Source organism: Eriocheir sinensis, unplaced genomic scaffold (assembly GCF_024679095.1).
Source record: "Eriocheir sinensis breed Jianghai 21 unplaced genomic scaffold, ASM2467909v1 Scaffold441, whole genome shotgun sequence".
Lineage (NCBI taxonomy): Eukaryota > Metazoa > Arthropoda > Malacostraca > Decapoda > Varunidae > Eriocheir > Eriocheir sinensis.
Window position 1 is genome coordinate 275,574 of NW_026111767.1, and position 24,427 is coordinate 300,000.

Sequence of the window (24,427 nt, forward strand, 5' to 3'; positions counted from 1 at the left end):
TGATTTTGATGCTGGAAAGTAAGTTTTCTTTTGATTATATTATTTGCTATAACATGTCTCTGTTTATTGGGGGGTACTTTTCAATTCAGCCATATTCTAACTTAGGGTATTAAGGTCTGTCTACCCTCAATACCGATCACACTAGGTTTCTCAGTATATACTAAAATCGTTGTTCATGACTAATTTCTTGAATGGGGCAAGTTGGCTCAATGAAAACGGGGCACGTTGGCTCAGTGTCAACTTGCCTCACATTATGCTATACATGAACTGGTTGCGGCATGTACACACTCACATAGCCTACAGTGCGAGGCTGCTTTTGACAGATAGATTGATAAGCAAATAGGCTACAATTAATGATTTATTTGCACTTTAAAATGATAAATGGTCAGTCTTTTGTTATGATGCTTTGGTATCGGTATTTTCTTGACTGAAAATGTATGTTTTGTGTTACTTTGGGACAGAATGGTCTTTAAATTACGCAGTACAGATAATCTGTATATAAATTTACGGTCGTACGCTTCTAATTTGCTTTTAATATATGATGTGCCAACTTACCCCATAGTGTGTGCCAACTTACCCCGTATGCGGGGTAAGTTGGTACATGTTAATTATTTTTTTTCTAAAGAATGCTGTACCTTTGTTTGGAGAGAAAACATTGTTTTTATTGCATGGAATGTAAGAGGAATGTTTGTAGTTTTGACTGAAACTATCAAATTAACAAAATCCTCTATTGTTTTGCTTCCATCAGCGAAAATGTAAAAAGTGTGCCGACTTGCCCCGGTCTAACCTACTACCACAGAGACCTCCCAAGCAGCCTTGCAGCAATAAACTCCATGCCTGCACCGCTACTCCACTGAATCTGAACTACCCCAAGGAAGCAACTCCCGAATCACTGCATCCACACTCGGCTAGCGAGCTATACGTAAACACCACAACTACACTTTACGCCCAAAAACACAAATGTAAACACAATCATGACTCTGCCGAAATCAAACGTGTAACAACCTGTTGTGAACATAACGTCGACTACGTGCCAAACAATGTATCAACCAAACTCCAACTTCATGAACTGACTGTAAGCCTAAAAGTGTCATAAAATGCCCCAGATAGCTGGACTTCCCGCCTTCTCTTCTCCCTCCTACTCCTTCTTTACTTCTCTCTTTACCTTCCTCACCCACCCTCTTCTAATTCTTCCCCCTCTTCTCTCTGTCTAAAAAAAAGCCCCCCACCTGTAGTTTTTGCAAACAATCAGGACATTCTGAACATTCTTGTTTCGCGAAACGTAGGGAATCAACACATTCAAGACGGGGCTCAGATAGGTCAGGAGGTTACAGGGGCGGGCATCATTCATCACACAGGAACCCTAGGCCAAACCATCAGCGGAAGGCTGCCTTTTGCCATATCCACGGGAATTGTTTTCATGATTCAGACAGTTGTTCTGCAATACAAAAGGCCAAGGAGAAACAGAAGTACAAGTCCTCAGCGGACAGTAAACCACACTCCTCTTCTCAGAATAAAAAGACATGACTTCGTGACAGCCCCGAGGCGTACATCCAAGTGTCCCTTAAGGAAAATACTAATTGGGAGCAACTTGACTCCGTCATTGCCGCCTTGGGACGGACAAGCATAATTGCCCGCCCTTGCAAGGTGGGCAAAAATTTCACTCACCTTAGCGGTTGACACAGGTGCCACAGTCAATGTCATATCCGACTCCGCTTACAGGTCACTGACACGACAAGCGAGTGGGGAAATTTGGCCGCTCCAAGAGAACGACCTGAATGTGGTAGGCGTGACGGGCACCACTTTGGGAATCCTTGGGCGAGTACCACTAACAGTCAGCTTACATGAAAAAGTATGTCCCTTTCGAGATTTCTTTTATGTCTCTAGCAGGTTTGCTTTACCTGTGGATGGGATCTTAGGATTAAACGCCATGAAAGACCTGCACATAACCATAAACCCTGAAAACAACGCGATCGTGTATCAAGGCCGACGCATGCAGGGGATGGTAAATCCATCGCCTCTGTCACCTGTAATCCCACCCTCAGAGGGGGAAAATGACCAGCCCACCACAGACTCAGGGACTGCCACCGCCCAAGTGTCACCTCTTACGGTCAAACCACACGATACCATTGCAGACTTGTGGCGGACAGTAACGGCAGTCGTAGAAGGTCCTCATATAGTTCCGGATCGTGCTGTAAAACTTGTTAAAATCCGTTTGCCTAACGCCCCTCCGACGGGCAGTGATGTGTGTATCGACGGAGTTCCTCACATACACCGCGTGACGGTGGAGGTAACTCTTGCGACAGTCAAGGAGGGAGGTTTTGCAGAGGCATTGGTAATAAACACGTCTGGATCCCCTGTATCCTTAAAACACGGTGTTCGATTATGCCAGTGTCTAGTGTATGGGAGAAATGTCACCCCGGAACCAGCTGAATACCCTTCAGCCCAAGTCTCAGGCATAACCTCGGCGTGTCAGGCTTCTCCCGAACAAGACACAGCTAATTTAGAGGCATTCCTAAAAGTTGCACACTATTCCGAAATTAAGCCAACCTTAGTCCAGCTTCTGGAACATTATCGGGGGGCGCTTGCTCTACCAGGCGAGCCGCTTGGAGTTACGCAGTGTGCTGAACACCACATTAAGTTAAAACCCAATACAAATCCTGTATATATCAATGCGTACAAGCTCCCCCACAGTCAGAGGGAGGTGGTGCAACAACTTATCTCTGAAATGTTAGAACAAGGTGTCATCAAAGAATCGAATTCCCCGTAGAATTCACCCTTGTTTCTGGTTCCAAAGAAAGACGGCTCTTATCGTCCTGTGATTGATTTCTGGCGTGAACACCGCGACCGTGGATGATCATTTTCCGCTTCCCGTTCTTAGAGATCTTCTGATGTGTCTCGGTAGAGGAAATAAAGTCTTTACGAGTCTTGATCTGGTCAGTGGCAACTGCCCATGGCCCCCGAGTCACGTGAAATAACGGCTTTCAGCACGCCTCATGGCCACTATGAGTGGACGAGGATGCCGTTCGGGCTCACAGGAGCTCCCTTGACCTTCCAAAGGACAATGAACAGTATTTTTGGTGACTTGCTGGGCAACTCTGTCTATGTGTATTTAGACGACATCATCATAGCAAGTAAAGACGTGCATGCCCACATGGAAACACTAAAAGCAGTCCTACACAGACTTCAAGAGGTCGGATTAAACCTCAAAATCACCAAATGTGAATTTTTAAAGCCTCGGATCAAGTTCTTGGGGCATGTCGTGGACGAATTCGGCATCCACACAGTGGACGACAAAATAAAGGCTATTGCCGAGTTTCCCTCAGCCAACGTCTGCGGACAAGATAGGGTCTTTCTTGGGTGTCGCAGGTTATTACAGGCCTTTCATAAAGGACTTCGCAGCACGCGCGAGTCCCCTAACCCATCTTTTACAGAAAGACGTACCATTTCAGTGGCTCCCAGCTCAACAAACGAGTTTTGAGGATTTAAAGAAAGCGCTTACACAGGCTCCGGTCCTTGTCTTTCCGGATTTCAAGGACCCCTTTCAGCTTTGTACCAAATGCTTCGGCTAGTGGAGTAGGAGCCGCGCTGATGCAAACAGATAAGTCCGGCAAAAAGCATGTGATAGCGTTCGCCAGTCGAGTACTTACAGCTCCGGAAAAGAACTATTCTGTTACCCACCTAGAGGCTCTTGCCATTGTGTGGGCTCTGAAGCATTTTCGTGACATAGTGATGGGGTACAAAATTGTGGTGTATACGGACCACGCGGCCATAACTGATCTTTTCAAGGGAAAAAACCTACACGGTCGTCTGGCAAGATGGTTCTTAACGATTCAAGCATACAAACCGGAGATAAAATACATCACCGGGAAAACAAATGTGGTCGCAGATGCCTTATCTCGGAATATTCCGATAGGCGCGATTACCACCCCAGAGGTCATCCACAACTTCACTTCACCTGAGCTACACACTGCTCAGCGAGACCACCCTGTGTGGAAGAGGTTAATTTACGCCCTCGAGTAGGGAGACGAATCAAACCTTCCTGAATTGCCAGTTCCCTTTTCACAATTCTTCCTATCAGAGGACAACCTCCTTTGTAGGTCATGGCCAACCAAACCGGTACCTATAGACCAACTGGTCATCCCAGACAAATACGTCCCCGTAACGCTTAAGCTGGTCCATAACACACCCATTGCGGGTCACCCAGAAAGGGACAAGACGCTATCTGTCACCAGACGAAAATTCTACTGGCCCACATTACGGGTTGATGTAGAAAAACATGTCGCACATTGCGTCGTTTGTGCTAAGCACAAGGGGTCCGTCAAAGGGCCAGCACCTATGTTGCAATACCCAGTACCAGAGGCGCCATGGGATGTTGTTAATATAGACTTACTACAGCTCCCCCAGAGCCAACATGGCTCGCGCTACTTATTGGCGTGCGTCGACCAGTTCTCTAGGTTTCTAGTTCTAGCGCCTCTCAAGGACAAGACAGCCACACGCGTGGCCCATGCCCTCGTGACTCACGTGTTGTGTCCACATTCGTCTCCTCGAATTCTTTTGAGTGACAATGGCACCGAGTTTAGGAACTCAGTATTGAGCGAAATATGCGCTCAGTTTAACATCACGCAATCCTTCATCACAGCTTACCACCCAGCTGCTAATGGGTTGGCGGAGAGGGCTAATAGGAAAATCTTACAGGTCCTCAGGCCTATCGTGAACGATCTCCACGATAACTGGGAGGATTGGCTATCGCATATAGCCGCTTCCATAAATACGTCGGTAAACGACTCTACGGGGAAGTCTCCCTACTACATCTTATATGGGGTGGAGAAACGTCTTCCGTACGACTTCCTAACAATCCCACAACAACCTCTCTACAACATTGATAGGTACGCGCAACAGCAGATGCATATGTTTTCCAAGATACACTCAGAAGTTAGGTGTACGTTAAAAGCTACGAAGGTTGAAATGATGTCAAAACAACACAAACAGGCCGTCCCGGTGAATTTCAAAGAGGGTGACACAGTCATGATTAAGCAAGCCCAAAGGAGTTCGAAACTGGGGGCTAAATTTGTGGGTCCTTACCGAGTTGTTCGGAATGTCAGGGGAAATCGGTTCGAGGTTCTCGAGTCGAGTAGTGGAGTCAGTCTAGAAGTTCACAGTGATCGTCTGAAAGTAATTCCCTCACCTTTGGACCTTGATATTGGTACTTCCCCCTCAGAGTCAAATGTTCAACAAGATAATCCCAACACCCATAGCTATAACCTGAGACCACGGGTTTAAATACTTCATTCCCACCACTTTCAGATCATGATGTTGCGTTTTCTGACCATCTTGTTGTCCCTCGGCTCCCAGCTTGCAACAACACCTATCCACCTGAAGCCTGGTGCCCTCGCGGTACACATAGGAGAGGTCTTCCTCATAGAAGATGTGCTCCTCGTAAAATATCCATATACTTCCTTGACCAACACCACGGACACAATCAGGATAGTCTCAGAAAAACTACTCGGCATGGCAGACGCCATACGGGCTACCAAGACTAGGGAATCAAAGGCACCTTCTAGTACCAACTCTCTGACTCTTTTTCAACTACTGGAGGATAGGATTCTGTTCTTACGGGGAAAAGTTAATGAGGTAAACATGGATTATAGTTTTCACTCAGTTCACTCTCGGGTAAAGAGGGGGTTGCTCAACATCGTAGGGTCCGCCTCAAAGTTCCTTTTCGGTACGGCAACCGACGAGGACGTTCACGATTTGCGGGACCACTACGCTCATGTACTTTCCTTTGCTGCTCGAAATAGCAGGGTGATCAACGCCAATTGTAGAAAACTTGCGCAATTGCATACTAACATTGAGGAACTGCTAGAGCAGACAAATAAGATGGTAGAGGTTATCAACATAGTTGTCAAACAGATCGACCAGGTGAATCAGTTTCTTCTCCTAGATCAGGCCTTGCATGTATTGGAAAACGTCATTAACTCCGTCGCAAGGGCAAATCAGCAGGTTATTAGCAACATGGTTGATGCAGCGCACGGTAGAGTCACACCTGCCTTGTTCCCTCTACACGATTTGAGAACGACTGTCCAGATCGGGTATCAAAATTATAGCCTAACGCCCTTATTCACCCCGGACATGAGTCAATATTTTTACCCCTTGATTGAGTCCAGCCTCACCCCTGATGCCATAATCATTCATGTTCCATTTCAGACGGCGGACGTGTTTGAGGCACACGAAATTGTCCCGTTCCCTTTTTCAGCAAAGGACAGTGTGTTAACCCTGGACACGTCCCCGTCTCTTGTTCTACTCGCGAAGGATTTCGCTCTGTATTCAACGGGTAGCTACTCACTCTTGCAGTATTGCAAGGAGACGGTCTTCGGGCGATTCTATTGCTCTGCGTCTCTCTTTGCCTTCCTTCCAGTTCGGGGAGGGGTATGCGAGATCGCCCTCACCCGCGTGAACGCGTCTGACGCTCTTTCCCTGTGCCCTTACAAGCAGCTAACACCAACGCCTGTTTTCCATAAGAACTTTCAGGGTCTGCATTATTTTTATTTCCCTCAGTCATTCTATGTTTCGGTCATCTGCCCGGAGGGTACCACTTATCAACGGGTTACTGGTCACTATGCCATAGCGGAAGCATGCTGTATCCGCTCCACTAACATAACAACGTACCCGTCCCGGATCCGTCTGGTTTTCACGGCCAATATTTCCCATCGAGTGTTTCCTCTACGGTCTCTCGATGACATTAATTTCTCCAGCATCTCGTATGTGACTAATTCCCTTAATTCATTGTCTTTCGCAAACAAAACCGAGTTTGCGGAAACCCTGGAGGAAACGCTGCCTGATTATTTGCATCTCCCCTACCTGTACCCTGGATTTTTGGTACCAATGTTTCTGATGTTCGTCAGTCTCGTCGTCATGTGCTGCCTTATTAGGAGGAACTCTGTCCTGCACGATTATTTGGTGGGGCAGACACGGCGACTGGATGCAGGGAGGCCACTGGCAAGGTAGTTTTTCCTTTTCTCAGACAAGTCAGGGGACAAACCTGGCTGCTCCTATACTTAACATTGTACTGTGTTTCACTACTGTATTTTTTTTTTAGGAGCTAGATCAACGTTTCATTGTCTGTAACTATGCCAGTTGATAGCTTCTTATACATGTGTCCATATATTTATCTTTTGAGAGGTTTCTTATGTTTCATGTCACACACGTTGTGGTTTCCCTCTCACTATTTATATTATAACTCCACATCTGTTCTTACATAGCCAGTGTTTTAATGTAATTGTATCATAGGCAGTCTGCTTGACAAACTCCCACTATGTATGTTCATGGTAACTAGGCTGCTATTTAGATTTTTGTATATCGCGAGGTCGCGATTACTGGTAGGTGACCGAGCAGTGTTATAGTAGGATATCAATGTATTATTATTATTTAATATCACCACGAATTAGGCATACAATTGTCAATGGAAAAACCCACGACAGATAGATCACGCCACCTTATAGGAATGTCGTCCGTCAGTGTTTACCGTCTCAGTTTTGTATACTTCGCACTCCGATGGTGCGTGGAGGTCACCTTGACATACGTGACCAATTGTAACAATTATTTTCCAACCTGTAACTCGCCACTCCTTCACGAGAGTCAGACTGACACACAACGACAGTCGCTCTCGCTCCGTCGCTTCTTGTACATAAAGGCTACGAATATAATTCGCCTTAAGGAAGCTGAAGTCTTAATCAACACCCTTTAAACGCCCCCCGACAAGCCCGTTACACAGTTCCTCTCAAGAAGCGAAAGCGAAACTAGTCGGGAATGAACTCATCTTAAACACACCCGTGCTTCCTCCCTCCTCCTGCACTCAACTTGTCGAAGATGTCCTTACAATAATAACAATAATAATAATAATAATAATAATAATAATAATAATAATAATAATAATAATAATAATAATAATAATAATAATAATAATAATAATAATAATAATAATAATAAAAAATAATAATAATCAAAATGATAATAATAATAATATATTGATGAAAACTATGACAAGAAAACACTACTAATAATAATAATAATAATAATAATAATAATAATAATAATAATAATAATAATAATAATAATAATAATAATAATAATAATAATAATAATAATCTCAACGGTTGTGACGATGTGGATAACCATATCATGACTAGCAGTAATAACAATACAAATATTAACATGCATAGCGTAGATTTTGATGATAATATTAAAAATTATTCTACTTTTATTTTTCTATCAACAATCATATCAATCATATACGTCGATGCTTTTTTGTTATTTTTCATTTTAATTATTATCATTATTATTATTATTATTATTATTATTATTATTATTATTATTATTATTATTATTATTATTATTATTATTATTATTATTATTATTGTTATTAGCATTATTATTAGCATTATTATTAGCATTATTATTATTATTATTATTATTATTATTATTATTATTATTATTATTATTATTATTATTATCATAAGTACTGCAATCATCACCAGTAATCATGTTGTTTATCTTGCTGTCTATTGTAGCTATGTTAACATTCCTTACCTGCTTGTTCAAGCGGTCTATCAGCCATTCCCTGAAGCCAAGCAGTTTCCTCACGTCCTCTGGCCGCAGCGTGTCGTCACCTGCTGCAGCGTTCACCCCGGCACTGGACGTGACCTGCAACGACAGGCGGCACAGACTTTACCACCAATTGAGACTGGCAGCCAGGCTCTTCATGTGGAGAGAGAGAGAGAGAGAGAGAGAGAGAGAGAGAGAGAGAGAGAGAGAGAGAGAGAGAGAGAGAGAGAGAGAGAGAGAGAGAGAGAGAGAGAGAGAGAGAGAGAGAGAGAGAGAGAGAGAGAGAGGTACACCGACAGGCATATTGGAGAGACAGACAGATCGATAGCGATGCTAACAGCGTGCCAAAACTCACCTCAGGATTCAGGCTGTGGGCGGCGTCCCCGTGCACCGCGCCGCTCCTCCTCGCCAGCCACCTCGCTGCTAAGTCTTTACCCTGCCTCTTAGCCAAGTCCAGCGGCGTGAGGTCATCACCGGCCCCCGTACTGGGCGCCGTGTCCTTATCCAGCAGGTACCTGACCACGTTCAGACGCCCTGCCTTAACAGCCCAGTGCAGGGGTGTCAGGCCATCGCCGTCCATTGCGTAAAGAGGCCAGCCAGCCCTTTCCAGGGCCTTCAGCACAACCTCGTGGCCACTAAAGCTGGCGAGGTGCACCGGGGTGTGTCCGTCGGCGGCCTGCAGGAGCTCGGGGGTGGGCGGCGTGACCGGAATGAGGGTAGACACACACTCAGCTTCACCTTCTACTGCAGCCCAGTGGAGGGCCGTCCATCCTGTGTGGGGGAAACATGGAAACATGGAAATGCAGGCAACAGAGTGCCTATTGGCTCATTACGAGGTTGCCCGCTATGGTGATTTAGTCTGCTCGACCGCCACTTGGGGCCTGAGGAGCAGATGAAAGCACCTCGATATTGAGGAGCAGATGAAAGCACCTCGTTATTCAATTTACTCCCGACGCAGCGAAATGACTGTCGATTCTATATTTGAAGGAGTTGATGGTACTCGCATTTACTACTTCTGAGGGAATATTGTTCCAGTGGCGTATGACTAGGTTTGAAAAGAATCTCCTTCCAATATCTGTGTTACATCGACTCGACTGAATGGGTAAGCCGTTATTTCTATTTCTTGAGTTGGTTTGCAGTTTAAAGAATTTGGAGTAATCGACGTTAATGAACTTTTTTAGATACTTGAAGACTTGAATCATATCCCCTCGTAGGCGTCTTTTCTCCAATGTCAAGATATTGAGTCGCTTGAGTCGTTCCTCGTACGGGTGAGCCCTTAAGGTTTGAATCATCTTTGTGGCGCGTCGTTGAATCCTTTCCAGTAAAGCAATGTCCTTTCTGTAATTAGGAGACCAGAACTGTACTGCATTATCGAGGTGCAGTCTTACCATGGAAGTATACAAGGCTAGCATCACGTCTGATGCTTTACACTCGAAGGTCCTCGCTGTGAGCCCGAGCATAGTGTTGGCTTTGTTGTATGCTTTTTTACAGTGATTCGCGTGTTTCAGGTCACTGCTGATAGTGACTCCAAGATCAGTGTCCTCCTGCATCGCCTGCAGAGGTCTCCCATTCATGATGTATGTGTGGTTACTATTTTGGGACCCAATGTGCATGACTTTGCCATTGTCAACATTAAATGACATTTGCCTTTTTTCCGATAACGTGATTGAGGTCTTTCTGAATGATTACGCAGTCGGTCTTTGTGAAGGCTTCTCCACCCACCTTGGTGTCATCTGCAAATTTTGATATTGTGGATTTCAATCCTGATTCTAGGTCATTGATATATATGATAAAGAGGATGGGTCCCAGCACTGACCCTTGAGGCACTCCACTAGTGACTGGAAGCCAATCGGAAGGCTGTCCGTTGAGTAGTACTCGTTGTTTTCTGTCAGTGAGCCAATCTCTAATCCACGCGATCAGATTGGCTCCAATGCCCGTAGAGTGCAGTAATGGAAGGAGAGGTAAGAGAAGGAGGGGAGGGGGAGAAAGGAGAAGGAGGGAGAGGAAGGAGAAGGAGAGGAGTGAGAGGTAGGAGAAGGAGGAGGAGGAAGGAGAAGGAGGAGGAAGGAGGGGAGGGAGAAGGAGAAGGAGGGGAGGGAGAGGAAGGAGAAGGAGAGGAGTGAGAATAAGGAGAAGGAGGGGAAGGAGAGAAAGGAGAAGGAGGGGAGGGAGAGGAAGGAGAAGGAGGGGAGATAGAGGAAGGAGAAGGAGGGGAGGGAGAGGAAGGAGAAGGAAAGGGAGAGGAAGGAGAAGGAGAGGAGTGAGTGGAAGGAGAAGGAGGGGAGGGAGAGGAAGGAGAGGAGGAGGGAGAGGAAGGAGAAGGAGGGAGGGAAGGAGAAGGAGGAAGAGAGGAAGGAGAAGGAGGGAGGGAAGGAGAAGGAGAGGGAGGAGAGAAGGAGAGGAGGGAGAGGAAGGAGAAGGAGAGGAGGGAGAGGAAGGAGAAGGAGAGGAGTGAGAGGAAGGAGAAGGAGGGGAGGGAGAGGAAGGAGAAGGAGAGGAGTGAGAGGAAGGAGAAGGGGGAGGAAGAAAGAAGAAGGAGGGAGGGAGAGGAAGGAGAAGGAGAGGAGGAGAAGGAGAAGGAGGGGAGGGAGAGGAAGGAGAAGGAGGGGAGGGAGAGGAAGGAGAAGGAGGGGAGGGAGAGGAAGGAGAAGGAGGGGAGGGAGAGTAAGGAGGAGAGGAATGAGAGGAGGGAATAGGAGGGGAGGGAGAGGAAGGAGAAGGAGAGGAGTGAGAGGAAGGAGAAGGAGGGGAGGGAGAGGAAAGAAAAGGAGGGGAGGGAGAGGAAGGAGAAGGAGAGGAGTGAGAGGAAGGAGAAACATGGAAACATGGAAATGCAGGCAACAGAAAGCCTATTGGCTCATTACGAGGTCGCCCGCTTGGGTGATTTAATCTGCTCGACCGCCACTTGGGGCTTGGTGAGCAGATGAAAGCACCTCGATATTGAGGAGCAGATGGAAGCCCCTCGTTATTCAGTTTACTCCTGACGCAGCGAAATGACGGTCGATTCTATATTTGAAGGAGTTGATGGTATTCGCATTTACTACTTCTGAGGGAAGATTGTTCCAGTGGCGGATGACTCGGTTTGAAAAGAAACTCCTTCCAATGTCTGTGTTACATCGACTCGACTGAATGGGTAAACCGTTATTTCTAGTTCTTGAGTTGGTTTGCAGTTCAAAGAATTTGGAGTAATCGACGTTATTGAACTTTTTTAGATACTTGAAGACTTGAATCATGTCCCCTCGTAGGCGTCTTTTCTCCAATGTAAAGAGATTGAGTCGCTTGAGTCGTTCCTCGTACGGTTGAGCCCTGAAGGTTGGAATCATCTTTGTGGCGCGTCGTTGAATCCTTTCCAGTAAAGCAATGTCCTTTCTGTAATTGGGAGACCAGAACTGCACTGCATACTCGAGGTGCGGTCTTACCATGGAATTATACAAGGATAGCATCACGTCTGGTGTTTTACACTCGAAGTTCCTAGCTATGAACCCGAGCATAATGTTGGCCTTGTTGTATGCTTATTTACAGTTATTCGCGTGTTTCAGGTCACTGCTGATATTGACTCAAGATCCTTTTCCTCCTGCATCGCTTGCAGAGGTCTCCCATTCATGATGTATGTGTGGTTACTATTTTGGGACCCAATGTGCATGACTTTGCATTTGTCAACATTAAAAGACATTTGCCATTTTTCCGACCATTCGATAATGTGATTGAGGTCTTTCTGAATGATTTCGCAGTCGGTCTTTGTGAGGGCATCTCCACCCACCTTGGTGTCATCTGCAAATTTCGATATTGTGGATTTCAGTCCTGATTCTAGGTCATTGATATATATGATAAAGAGGATGGGTCCCAGCACTGACCCTTGAGGCACTCCACTAGTGACTGGTAGCCAATCGGAAGGCTGTCCGTTGAGTAGTACTCGTTGTTTTCTGTCGGTGAGCCAATCTCTTATCCACGCGATCAGATTGGCTCCGATGCCCGCCGAGTGCAGTTTCTAAGGAGTCGCTCGTGCGGTACCTTGTCGAAGGCTTTCTGAAAGTCCAGGTATATAACATCACTGGGGATGTGGGCATCCCAGTTCTTATATATACCTTGGAAGAAGTCTAATAAATTCGTTAGGCAGGAGCGCTTGTTTCTGAAGCCATGCTGGGTGTCGGAGATTACCTAATTGTTATATAGAAACATAACAAGTATATATATAATAATCTATTAGAGTATTTTTCCTGCCACTGATGTCAAACTTATGGGCCTGTAGTTTAATGCAACGCTTTTGTCTCCTTTTTTGAAAATCGGTGTTACGTTCGCCATCTTCCAGTCTTCCGGGACCTTGTTTAGTTGAACTGACCGGTTGAATATGGTAGTGAGTTGTTGAAGTATTTGTTGTTTAAGCTCTTTTAATAACCGCGGGGACAAACTGTCGGGTCCCGTTGACTTGTTCGTGTCGAGTTTGTCCAAGTACTTTTTACTTGGTCGCATATTGAGTCAATTTCCAGCGGCGTGATCTCACTCGGCGGGGCAGGGCTCGGGAATGGTTTCGATGTCCTCGACTGTGAATACGGATGCGAAGTTACTGTTGAGGATTCTGGCCATCTGTTTACTGTCCTGAGTTACAGATCCAGTCTCGTCTGTCAGGGGACCAATATTGATTTTACTTTCTTTTTCGATCTTATGTACGTGAAGAATTTCTTGGAGTTAGTTTTGATTTCGCGCGCTATTTGCTTTTCATAGTTGCGTTTGCTACTCCGAATAAGGCTGCGACAAGCTCTGAGGCTGTTGTGTTACTGTGTGCTGGCTTCGGCCGTAGCATTCTCTTTCATCAAATTATAATTCCTTTTTTTTAGGTTTACTGCCCTTTTTATTTCTCTGGTCATCCACGGTGGATCTACGGCCCCATTTACTCGCCTGGATTTCGTAGGCACTGTAGCCTTCTCTACTTGCAACAGCTTATCTTTGAAGACGTTCCACGCGTTGTCGATTGTATTGTCGGTGATGCCAAGTTGGTCCCAGGTCGTAGGGGGAAGCAGTGCACGGGCTAAGTTGAAATTTCCTTTTTTGTAATCTGGTATCACTGATGGATTATCTACGAGTTTGTGACATATGTTGATATTAAAACGGATTAAGTGGTGATCGCACCTATTAAGTTTCTCACCAACTGTACAGTCGCGAATGAGGTCGGGGTCGCTTACTAATACCAGATCCAGCAGATTGTTTTCTCTTGTTGGTTGAGTTACAACTTGAGTGACGAACGAATCCTCCACCATTTCTAAAAGCCTGTTACCCTCTTGATCTCCAGTCATCAGTCCCCAGTCAATGTTTGGGCAATTAAGTCCCCAATTATAATTGCTTCCTTGCTTTGTGTTAGAGAGTGAATCTCTTCGTAGAGGGCAGTGGCATCGGCTGCCTGTTGTTTCGGAGGCCTGTATACGGTTGCAAGTGTTAGTTTCTTGTTATTTGCGGTTATTTCCACATAGACAGAATCGTATTTCTCTGCGTCCTGTTTGTCTATTTTTATGGCAGGGAGTGTACTTTTTACGTAACAAACTACTCCTCCTCCTTTCTTGTGCTTTCGACTTTTGTGGAAGCTTTCGTACCCAGGGAATGACATTTCTGATTCTAGATGGGTAGAGTTGGCCCAAGTCTCTGTGATGGCTACCACATCTGGTTTGTCTTTTGCAATATACGCCCTAATTTCGTCCTTTTTGGGTATTAAACTACGTGCATTTGTGTACATGATAGAAATGTGGCCGTGACGAGTTGTACCAGTTCGCTTGTCGGAGGCGTGGTTAGTTACACAGTTTCTTGTGAGTCGCACTGACGCTACGGGTTGGTTGATCAAGGGCTGCCTTTGCCCCGTCCTCGCCCGCCGTTTTTTGAAAGGCTTTTCGAAAAGCTTTTCACTGCCTCGTCCAGAAGCCTCCCGAAACGCGCCGATCCAACCTCATTCAGATGTAGTCCATCGTTCCAAAACAAGTCTGGGCGCTCAAGGAAGTGATGCCAGGCATTTGTAAACGCCACGCCTTCGTCGTCACAAATTTCCTTCAGACTAGTATTGATGTTGCTCGCTTTGCTGTTGAAGCCGGCGTAAGCGCTGATTCTGGGTAGAATTCCAGAGACAATGATGTGAGGGGACTTGGTCTTGTAACGCCGAATGACCTGACGGTATTTTGATAGTAGGGCCTGAGTTTGAGTAGACTGAACGTCATTTGTCCCCGTGTGAATCAAATAAACTGTGTCTTCCTTCGCGAGTTCCGTGACAGCATCGACAGCTGAAGTAATGTCGTCCAGTTTGGCTCCCGGAATACAGTAACGCCTCCGCGTCTCTGTATTCCTGCCGCAGAATTCCGTTAATTGACCTCTAACCAGTGAGTCCCCTACAAGTCTAACAGCTTGTCTGTGCCCCGAAACTGTGTCTGATCTACGCAGACCACAGCAGGAAGAATGGTCTTGTGGCGTCTAATGGATGAGTAGTGAGGAGTGGGAGTGTGGTGGCGACTGGACGTGGAGGCGTTAGGAGGGCTGGTAGAGGAGAGGGACAAGGGGGAGCCAAGGGAAGATGAGGAAGAGGCGGAAGGGGTTGACTGCAGGGGAGTAGAGGAGGAGGATGTTGAGGATGTGGAGGAGGGGGCAGAGGCGGAGGAGGAGGAAGGGGAGGAAGGGGTTGACTGGGGAGGAGTAGAGGAGGAGGATGTTGAGGATGTGGAGGAGGGGGCAGAGGCGGAGGAGGAGGAAGGGGCGGTAGGGGTTGACTGGGGAGGAGTAGAGGAGGAGGATGTTGAGGATGTGGAGGAGGGGGGAGAAGAAATGTATGAGGAGGCGGCAGAGGCGGAGGAGGAGGAAGAGGAAGAAGGGGTTGGCTGGGGGGGAGTAGAGGAGGAGGATGTTGATGATGTGGAGGAGGGGGCAGAGTTGGAGGAGGAGGAAGGGGCGGAAGAGAAGAGTGAGGAAGAGGAAGGGGAGGAGGAAGAGTAGGTGGTGGTGATGGTGGGATGGGTGGGGGAGGGGGCGGGGGTGATGGCGGTGCTGGTGGTGGAGGGTGAAGAGGGAGAAGAAGACGAAGAAGAAGAAGAAGAAGAAGAAGAAGAAGAAGAAGAAGAAGAAGAAGAAGAAGGGAGTTGAGGGTGTGACGTCACGATGTCCCAAAGTAAAGAATTGGAGCGTTGTAGATCCTCGTTGGTTGTTTGTAGTGCCTGAATACGTAAGTCTAAGACACAGTACCTACACATCGAGTCGCTGGTTTGGTAGTGAATCGCAGCATATTTCTTTGAACAATTACAGCAATTGAAATAGTTGGACGGCATGATTACTTCTTTTTTTTTATTTACTGTTGCAAGACGATATATCGGTGAGCTTTACAGTTAAGATGAATTTTGTATCCGCGTGGGCTATGGTGAATACCTGGAGGGTATTTAAAGCTTTAAATCGGTCGAGTCACGCGGGAGAGTCGAGTCACGCGGGAGAGTTTGAGGTGTGGCGTCTATGAGGGCCCACACGTGTTTTCCCTCTGGGATTAAAATTCTCTGGGGGATTGAAATTTTCCTCCTTTTCAAAACAGGTGTGCTGGTATACGGGTCAAGCTTTGTACTTCTACGTTAGTGACAGATTTTCTACGTTAGTTAGACACAAGAAGCTCACTGTCTTTCACTGGGTGCTGTGTTAGGTCGTGTAGTTGTAATCCTACTGAGGAAAGACAGGAAACACAAAAAAGTCGATATATAACTTAACCGCTCAGCTCAGCAGGGAAGTCCTCTCACTGTAAGGTAATCCTCGCAACACTTCGAACACTAGTTAGACGCGTCACAGCGCTGAGTTAGACGTTAGTTAATTAGGTTGAGTGGTGCTAAATAAGACAAGTAAACAAGCACAGTTAGTCGTTCGATTTCTGAGAAGGCGTACGGGCCTATTTAAGTAACGGTTAATTAAGAACGTGGATGAACGGATTTCAAAAGTTGTGACGCTAAAATGTAACACACGGAGTCGATTTACACACACGGAGTCGATTTACACACAAAATAACAAGTGTCGTTTCACCAGACGAGGCGAAAAGCAAGGTTAAGGTTTGATGCCGGTAGGGCAGCGAGGTCAACGTCCGTCCCTTTGAGGAGGTCAGGCGAGACTGAGGAGGTCAGGCGAGACAGAAGGAGGGGAGGGAGAGGAAGGAGAAGGAGAGGAGTGAGAGGAAGGAGAAGGAGGGGAGGGAGAGGAAGGAGAAGGAGAGGAGTGAGAGGAAGGAGAAGGAGGGGAGGGAGAGGAAGGAGAAGGAGAGGAGTGAGAGGAAGGAGAAGGAGGGGAGGGAGAGGAAGGAGAAGGAGAGGAGTGAGAGGAAGGAAAAGGAGGGGAGGGAGAGGAAGGAGAAAGAGAGGAGTGAGAGGAAGGAGAAGGAGGGGAGGGAGAGGAAGGAGAAGGAGAGGAGTGAGAGGAAGGAGAAACATGGAAACATGGAAACATGGAAACGCAGGCAACAGAAAGCCTATTGGCTCATTACGAGGTTGCCCGCTTTGGTGATTTAATCTGCTCGACAGCCTGGGGCCTGGGGAGCAGATGAAAGCACCTCGACATTGAGGAGCATCTGAAAGCACCTCGACATTGAGGAGCAGATGAAAGCACCTCGACATTGAGGAGCAGATGAAAGCACCTCGACATTGAGGAGCAGATGAAAGCACCTCGACATTGAGGAGCAGATGAAAGCACCTCGATATTGAGGAGCAGATGAAAGCACCTCGATATTGAGGAGCAGATGAAAGCACCTCGACATTGAGGAGCAGATGAAAGCACCTCGACATTGAGGAGCAGATGAAAGCACCTCGACATTGAGGAGCAGATGAAAGCACCTCGATATTCAGTTTACTTCCGACGCAGCGAAGTGACGGTCGATTCTATATTTGAAGGAGTTGATGGTATTCGCATTTACTACTTCTGAGGGAAGATTGTTCCAGTGACGGATGACTCGGTTTGAAAAGAAACTCCTTCCAATGTCTGTGTTACATCGACTCGACTGAATGGGTAAACCGTTATTTCTAGTTCTTGAGTTGGTTTGCAATTCAAAGAAATTGGAGTAATCGACGTTTTTTATTTTTTTCAGATACTTGAAGACTTGAATCATATCTCCTCGTAGGCGTCTTTTCTCCAATGTAAAGAGATTGAGTCGCTTGAGTCGTTCCTCGTACGGTTGAGCCCTTAAGGTTGGTATCATTTTCGTGGCGCGTCGTTGAATCCTTTCCAGTAAATCAATGTCCTTTCTGTAATTAGGAGACCAGAACTGTACTGCATACTCGAGGTGCGGTCCTACCATGGAATTATACAAGGATAGCATCACGTCTGGTGTTTTACACTCGAAGTTCCTCGCTATGAACCCGAGCATAGTGTTGGCTTTGTTGTATGCTTTTTTACAGTGATTCGCGTGTTTCAGGTCACTGCTGATAGTGACTCCAAGATCCTTTTCCTCCTGCATCGCTTGCAGAGGTCTCCCATTCATGATGTATGTGTGGTTACTATTTCTGGACCCAATGTGCATGACTTTGCATTTTTCAACATTAAAGGACATTTGCCATTTTTCCGACCATTCGATAATGTGATTGAGGTCTTTCTGAATGATTTCGCAGTCGGTCTTTGTGAGGGCATCTCCACCCACCTTGGTGTCATCTGCAAATCTCGATATTGTGGATTTCAGTCCTGATTCGAGGTCGTTGATATATATGATGAAGAGAATGGGTCCCAGCACTGACCCTTGAGGCACTCCACTAGTGACTGGAAGCCAATCGGAAGGCTGTCCGTTGAGTAGTACTCGTTGTTTTCTGTCGGTGAGCCAATCTCTAATCCACGCGATCAGATTGGCTCCGATGCCCGCCGAGTGCAGTTTCTTAAGGAGTCGCTCGTGTGGTACCTTGTCTAAGGCTTTCTGAAAGTCCAGGTATATAACATCACTGGGGATGTGGGCATCCCAGCTCTTATATATACCTTGGAAGAAGTCTAATAAATTCGTTAGGCAGGAGCGCTTGTTTCTGAAGCCATGCTGGGTGTCGGAGATTACATTATTGTCTTCTAGAAACTTAACAAGTTTGTCTCTGATAATCTTTTCGAGTATTTTTCCTGCCACTGATGTCAAACTTATGGGCCTGTAGTTTAATGCAACGCTTTTGTCTCCTTTTTTGAAAATTGGTGTTACGTTCGCCATCTTCCAGTCTTCCGGGACCTTTTTCAATTGAACAGACTGGTTGAATATGTTAGTGAGTGGATGAAGTATTTGTTGTTTAAGCTCTTTTAATAACCGTGGGGACAAACCGACAAGTCCTGTTGACTTGTTCGTGTCGAGTTTATCCAAACACTCTTTCACTTCTTGGTCGCATATTAAGTCAATTATCAGGGGCGTGACTCCCCTCGGCGGGCCAGGGTTCTCGGGCATGGTTTCGATGTTTTCGACTGTGAATACGGATGGAAAGTTACAGTTGAGGATTCTGGCCATCTGTTTACTGTCCTGAGTTGCAGCTCCAGTCTTGTCTGTCAGGGGACCAATATTGGATTTTACTTTCTTTTTCGATCTGATGTATGTGAAGAATTTTTTTAAAGTTTGTCTTGATGTCACGCGCTATTTGTTTTTCGTAGTTGCGTTTACTACTCCGAATAAGGGTGCGACAAGCTCTGAGGCTGTTGTGGTACTGAGTACGGGCTTCGGCCGTGTCATTCTCTTTCATTAGGTTATAATTCCTTTTTTTTAAGTTTACCGCCCTTTTTATTTCTCTGGTCATCCACAGTGGATCTACGGCACCATTTACTCCCCTGGGTTTCGTAGGCACTGTAGCCTTTTCTACTCCCAAAAGCTTATCTTTGAAGCTGTTCAACACGTTGTCGATTGTATTGTCGGTTAGGTGAAGTTGGTCCCAGGTCGCAGAGGGAAGCAGCTCACGGGCTAGGTTGAAATTTGCTTTTTTGTAGTCTGGTATCACTGACGGAATGTCTACGAGTTTGTGACTTATGTTGACATTGAAACGGATTAAGTGGTGATCGCAGCCGTTAATTTTTTCACCAACTTCACAGTCGCGAATGAGGTCGGGGTCGCTTACTAATACCAGATCCAGCAGATTGTTTTCTCTTGTTGGTTGAGTTACAGCTTGAGTGAGGAACGAATCCTCCACCATTTCTAAAAGCCTGTTACCCTCTTGATCTCCAGTCAATTGTTCCCAGTCAATGTTAGGGCAATTAAAGTCCCCAATTATTATTGCTTCTTTATTTTGTGTTAAAGAGGGAAGCTCTTCGTACAGGGCAGTGTCATCGACTGCCTGTTGTTTTGGAGGCCTGTATACGGTCGCAAGTGTTAGTTTCTTATTATTCGCAGTTATTTCAACATAGACGGAGTCGTAATTCTCTGCGTCCTGTTTGTCTATTTTTATGGCAGGGAGCGTACTTTTTACGTAGCAAATTACTTCTCCTCCTTTCTTGTGCATTCGATTTTTTTGGAGGGAGAGGAAGGAGAAGGAGGGGAGGGAGAGGAAGGAGAAGGAGAGGAGTGAGAGGAAGGAGAAGGGGGGAGTGAGAGGAAGGAGAAGGAGGGGAGGGAGAGGAAGGAGAAGGAGAGGAGTGAGAGGAAGGAGAAGGGGGGAGTGAGAGGAAGGAGAAGGAAGGGAGAGAGAGGAAGGAGAAGGAGGGGAGGGAGAGGAAGGAGAAGGGGGGGTTGAGAGGAAGGAGAAGGAGGGGAGGGAGAGGAAGGAGAAGAAGAGGAGAGAGAGGAAGGAGAAGGGGGTGTGAGAGGAATGAGAAGGAGGGGAGGGAGAGGAAGGAGAAGGAGAGGAGTGAAAGGATGGAGAAGGGGGTAGTGAGAGGAAGGAGAAGGAAGGGAGGGAGAGGAAGGAAAAGGAGGGGAGGGACAGGAAGTAGAAGGAGGAGAGAAAGGAGAAGGAGGGGAGGGAGGAAGGAGAAGGGGGAGGAGAGGAAGGAGAAGGGGGAGGGAGAGGAAAATGAGGGTAGGGGAGGAAGGAGAAGAAGGGAGGAGAGAAGGAGAAGGAGGGAGGGAGAGGAAGGAGAAGGGGGAGGAGAGGAAGGAGAAGTAGGGAGGGGAGAAAGAAGAAGGTGGGGAGGGAGAGGAAGGAGAAGGAGGGGATGGAGAGGAAGGAGAAGGAGGGGAGGGAAAGGAAGGAGAAGGAGAGGAGTGAGAGGAAGGAGAAGGAGGGGAAGGAGAGGAAGGAGAAGGGGGGGATGGAGAGAAAGGAGAAGGAGGGGAGTGAGAGGGAGGAGAAGGAGGGGAGGTAGAGGAAGGAGAAGGAGGGGAGGAGAGGAAGGAGAAGGAAGGCAGTGAGAGGAAGGAGAAGGAGGGGAGGGAGAGGAAGGAGAAGGAGGGGAGGAAGAGGAAGGAAAAGGAATGGAGTGAGAGGAAGGAGAAGGAGGGGAGGGAATGGAAGGAGAGGAGGAGAGGAAGGAGAAAGAAGGGGAGGGAGAGGAAGGAGAAGGGGGGTGAGAGGAAGAAGGGGAGGGAGAGGAAGGAGAAGAATTGAAGTGAGAGGAAGGAGGAGGAGGGGAGGAAGAGGACAGCGAAAGAGGGGAGGGAGAGGAAGGAGAAGGAGGGGAGGGAAAGGAAGGAGAAGAGGGAAGGGAGAGGCAGGAGAAAGAGGGGAGGGAAAAGAAGGAGAAGGGGGAAGTGAGAGGAAGGAGAAGGAGGGGAGGAAGAGGAAGGAGAAGGAGGGGAGGGAAAGGAAGGAGAAGGAGGGGAGGGAGAGGAAGGAGGAGGGGAGGAAGAGGAAGGAGAAGGAGGGGAGGGAGAGGAAGGAGAAGGGGGGAAAAAGAGGAAGGAAAATGAGGGGAGGGAGAGGAAGGAGAAGGAGGGGAGGGAGAGGAAGGAGAAGGAGAGGAGTGAGAGGAAGGAGAAGGAGGTGAGGGGAGGAAGGAGAAGAAGAGGAGTGAGAGGAAGGAGAAGGAGGCGAGGAAGAAGAAGGAGACGGAGGGGAGGGAGAGGAAGGAGAAGGAGGGGAGGGAGAGGAAGGAGAAGGAAGGCAGGGAGAGGAAGGAGAAGGAGGGGAGGAAGAGGAAGGAAAAGGAGTGGAGGGAGAGGAAGGAGATGAGGGGAGTGTGAGGAAGGAGAAGGAGGGGAGGTAGAGGAAGGAGAAGGGGGGAGTGAGAGGAAGGAGAAGGAGGGGAGGGAGAGGAAGGAGAAGGAGAGGAGTGAGAGGAAGGAGAAGGAGGGGAAGGAGAGGAAGGAGAAGGGGGGGGTGAGAGGAAGGAGAAGGAGGGGAGGGAGAGGAAGGAGAAGGAGGGGAGGGAGAGGAAGGAGAAGGAGGGGAGGAAGAGGACGGCGAAGGAGGGGAGGGAGAGGAAGGAGAAGGAGGGGAGGGAGAGGAACGAGAAGGAGGGGAGGGAGAGGAAGGAGAAGAAGAGGAATGAGAGGAAGGAAAAGGAGGGGAGGAAGAGGAAAGAGAAGGAGGGGAGGGAGAGGAAGGAGAAGGGGGGAGGAATAGGAAGGAAAAGGAGAGGAGGGAGAGGAAGGAGAAGGAGGGGAGGGAGAGGAAGGAGAAAGAAGGGAGGGAGAGGATGGCAAAGGAGGGGAGGGAGAGGAAGGAGAAGGAGGGGAGGGAAAGGAAGGAGAAGGGGGGAGGGAAAGGAAGGAAAAGGAGGGGAGGGATAGGAAGGAGAAGGAAGAGGAGAGGAAGGAGAAGGAGGGGAGGGAGAGGAAGGAGAAGGAGGGGAGAGAGAGGAAGGAGAAGGAGGGGAGGGAGAGGAAGGAGAAGGGGGGAGGAAAAGGAAGAAGGAGGGGAGGGAGAGGAAGGAGAAAGAAGGGGAGGGAGAGGAAGGAGAAGGGGGAGTGAGAGGAAGGAGAAAGAGGGGAGGGAGAGGAAGGAGAAGGGGGGAGGGAGAGGAAGGAGAAGTAGAGGAGGGAGAGGAAGGAGAAGATGGGAGTGAGAGGAAGGAGAAGGAGGGGAGGGAGAGGAAGGAAAATGGTGGGAGGGAGAGGAAGGAGAAGGAGGGGAGGGAGAGGAAGGAGGAGGGGAGGGAGAGGAAGGAGAAGGAGGGGAGGAAGAGGAAGGAGAAGGAGGGGAGGAAGAGGAAGGAGAAGGAGGGATAGGAAGAGGAAGGAGAAGGACAGGAGGGAGAGGTAGGAGAATTGGGGAGTGAATGGAAGAAGAAGGAGGGAGGAGAGGAAGGAGAAGGAGAGGAGGAGAGGAAGGAGAAGGAGGCGAGGAAGAGGACGGAGACGGGGGGGGTGAGAGGAAGGAGAAGGAAGGAGGAGAGGAAGGAGAAGGGGGGTGGGAGAGGAAGGAGAAGGAGGGGAGGAAGAGGAAGGAGAAGGAGAGGAGTGAGAGGAAGGAGAAGGAGGGGAGTGAGAGGAAGGAGAAGGAGGGGAGGGAGAGGAAGGAGAAGGAGGAGGAGAGGAAGGAGAAGGGAGAGAAGGAGAAGAAGAGGGGAGGAGAGGAAGGAGAAGGAGGGAGGAGAGGAGAAAGAGAAGGAGGGGAGGGAGAGGAAGGAGAAGAGAGGAGGAGAGGAAGGAGAAGGAGGGGAGGGAGGAAGGAGAAGGAGGGAGGGAGAGGAAGGAGAAGGAGGGGAGGGAGAGGAAGGAGAACGAGGAAGGGAGAGGAGGAAGGAGAGGGGAGGGAGAGGAAGGAGAAGGAGGGGAGGAGAGGGAAGGAGAAGGAGGGAGGTAGAGGAAGGAGAAGGAGGGGAGGGAGAGGAAGGAGAAGAGGTGGAGTGAGAGGACGGAGAAGGAGGGGCGGGACAGGAAGGAGAAGGAGGGAAGGAGAGGTGGGAGAGGAAGGAGAAAGAGGGGAGTGAGAGGAAGGAGAAGGAGGGGAGGGAGAGGAAGGAGAAGGAGGGGAGGGAGAGGAAGGAGAAGGAGGGAAGGGAGAGGAAGGAGAAGGAGGGGAGGGAGAGGAAGGAGAAGGAGGGGAGGGAGAGGAAGGAGAAGGAGGGGAGGGAGAGGAAGGAGAAGGAGGGGAGGGAGAGGAAGGAGAAGGAGGGAAGAGGAAGGAGAAGGAGGGGAGGAGAGGAAGGAGAAACAAATATCAAGTCCACATTTAAAACACATCCAACACCAATTCCAACAATTGCATCCAGAAGTACAAGTACAAGGTTGGAATATAGTACAATATAATCGATGCAAAACACTAAAAACAGAAATACAGAAAGAAAGCTAAAACATCACAGACAAAAATTACACCCAGTCACTAACAAAATTAACAAAGTAATCATGATCCTCAAAAAATTTGGAACCAGGTCAATAAACGTAGATCAAAGAAAACAACAGTAAATCAACATCTCATCACAAACAACCGTAAACTAACAGAAGACAAAGAGAAAGAAGAAAAGTTCCGGGTAATCTGGGAAAACTTTTAAAATTACTCGCGAGGAAAACGCTCAATATGACACAGAACAACAAAGAGAAGTCGAAGAATACCTACAAACAAATGAAGCAACACGCAGCACACATAATATATCAGATATAGGCAGACCCCAAGGCACACAGCACACAGACACGCTTATCTCACAAACACAAATAGAAAGCCCAGTAAAATACCTCCAAATGATACTCCGGGAGAAACTAAAATCAACAAATCAGTACTGAAAAGTCTACCAGAAAACGCACTAATAAAGCTCTAATGGCTATTCAACCACACCCTCTCTATGGGATATTTCCCAAGAAATTCAAAACTGCAGTCGTCAAACCAATACCCAAACCTAACACAGACCACACCAGCCCAATAAACCACAGACCAATTTCTTTATTAGAAGTCACTGGCTAAATCATGGAAAAAATCATGAACACGAGACTCAGACAATTTTTTTAAGAAAATAATATATTAAATAAAACTGAGCATGGCTTCAGAAACAAACGAGGAACAGATACAGCACTCAC

The 24,427-nt window shown here is 47.5% G+C and overlaps 1 protein-coding gene across 1 annotated transcript in view; it reads right to left on the reverse strand.

Moving 5' to 3' along the window:
• The window catches only part of LOC126992324 (ankyrin repeat and protein kinase domain-containing protein 1-like), a 135,502-nt gene that overhangs the window by 84,818 nt on the left and 26,257 nt on the right, over positions 1 to 24,427 (reverse strand). Inside the window, exons 2-3 of the mRNA XM_050850997.1 lie at positions 8,960 to 9,375; positions 8,590 to 8,703 (exon numbers count right to left, since the gene is read on the reverse strand). Coding sequence (XP_050706954.1) covers positions 8,590 to 8,703; positions 8,960 to 9,375 — 530 coding nt within the window. The remainder of the gene's footprint in view (positions 1 to 8,589; positions 8,704 to 8,959; positions 9,376 to 24,427) is intronic.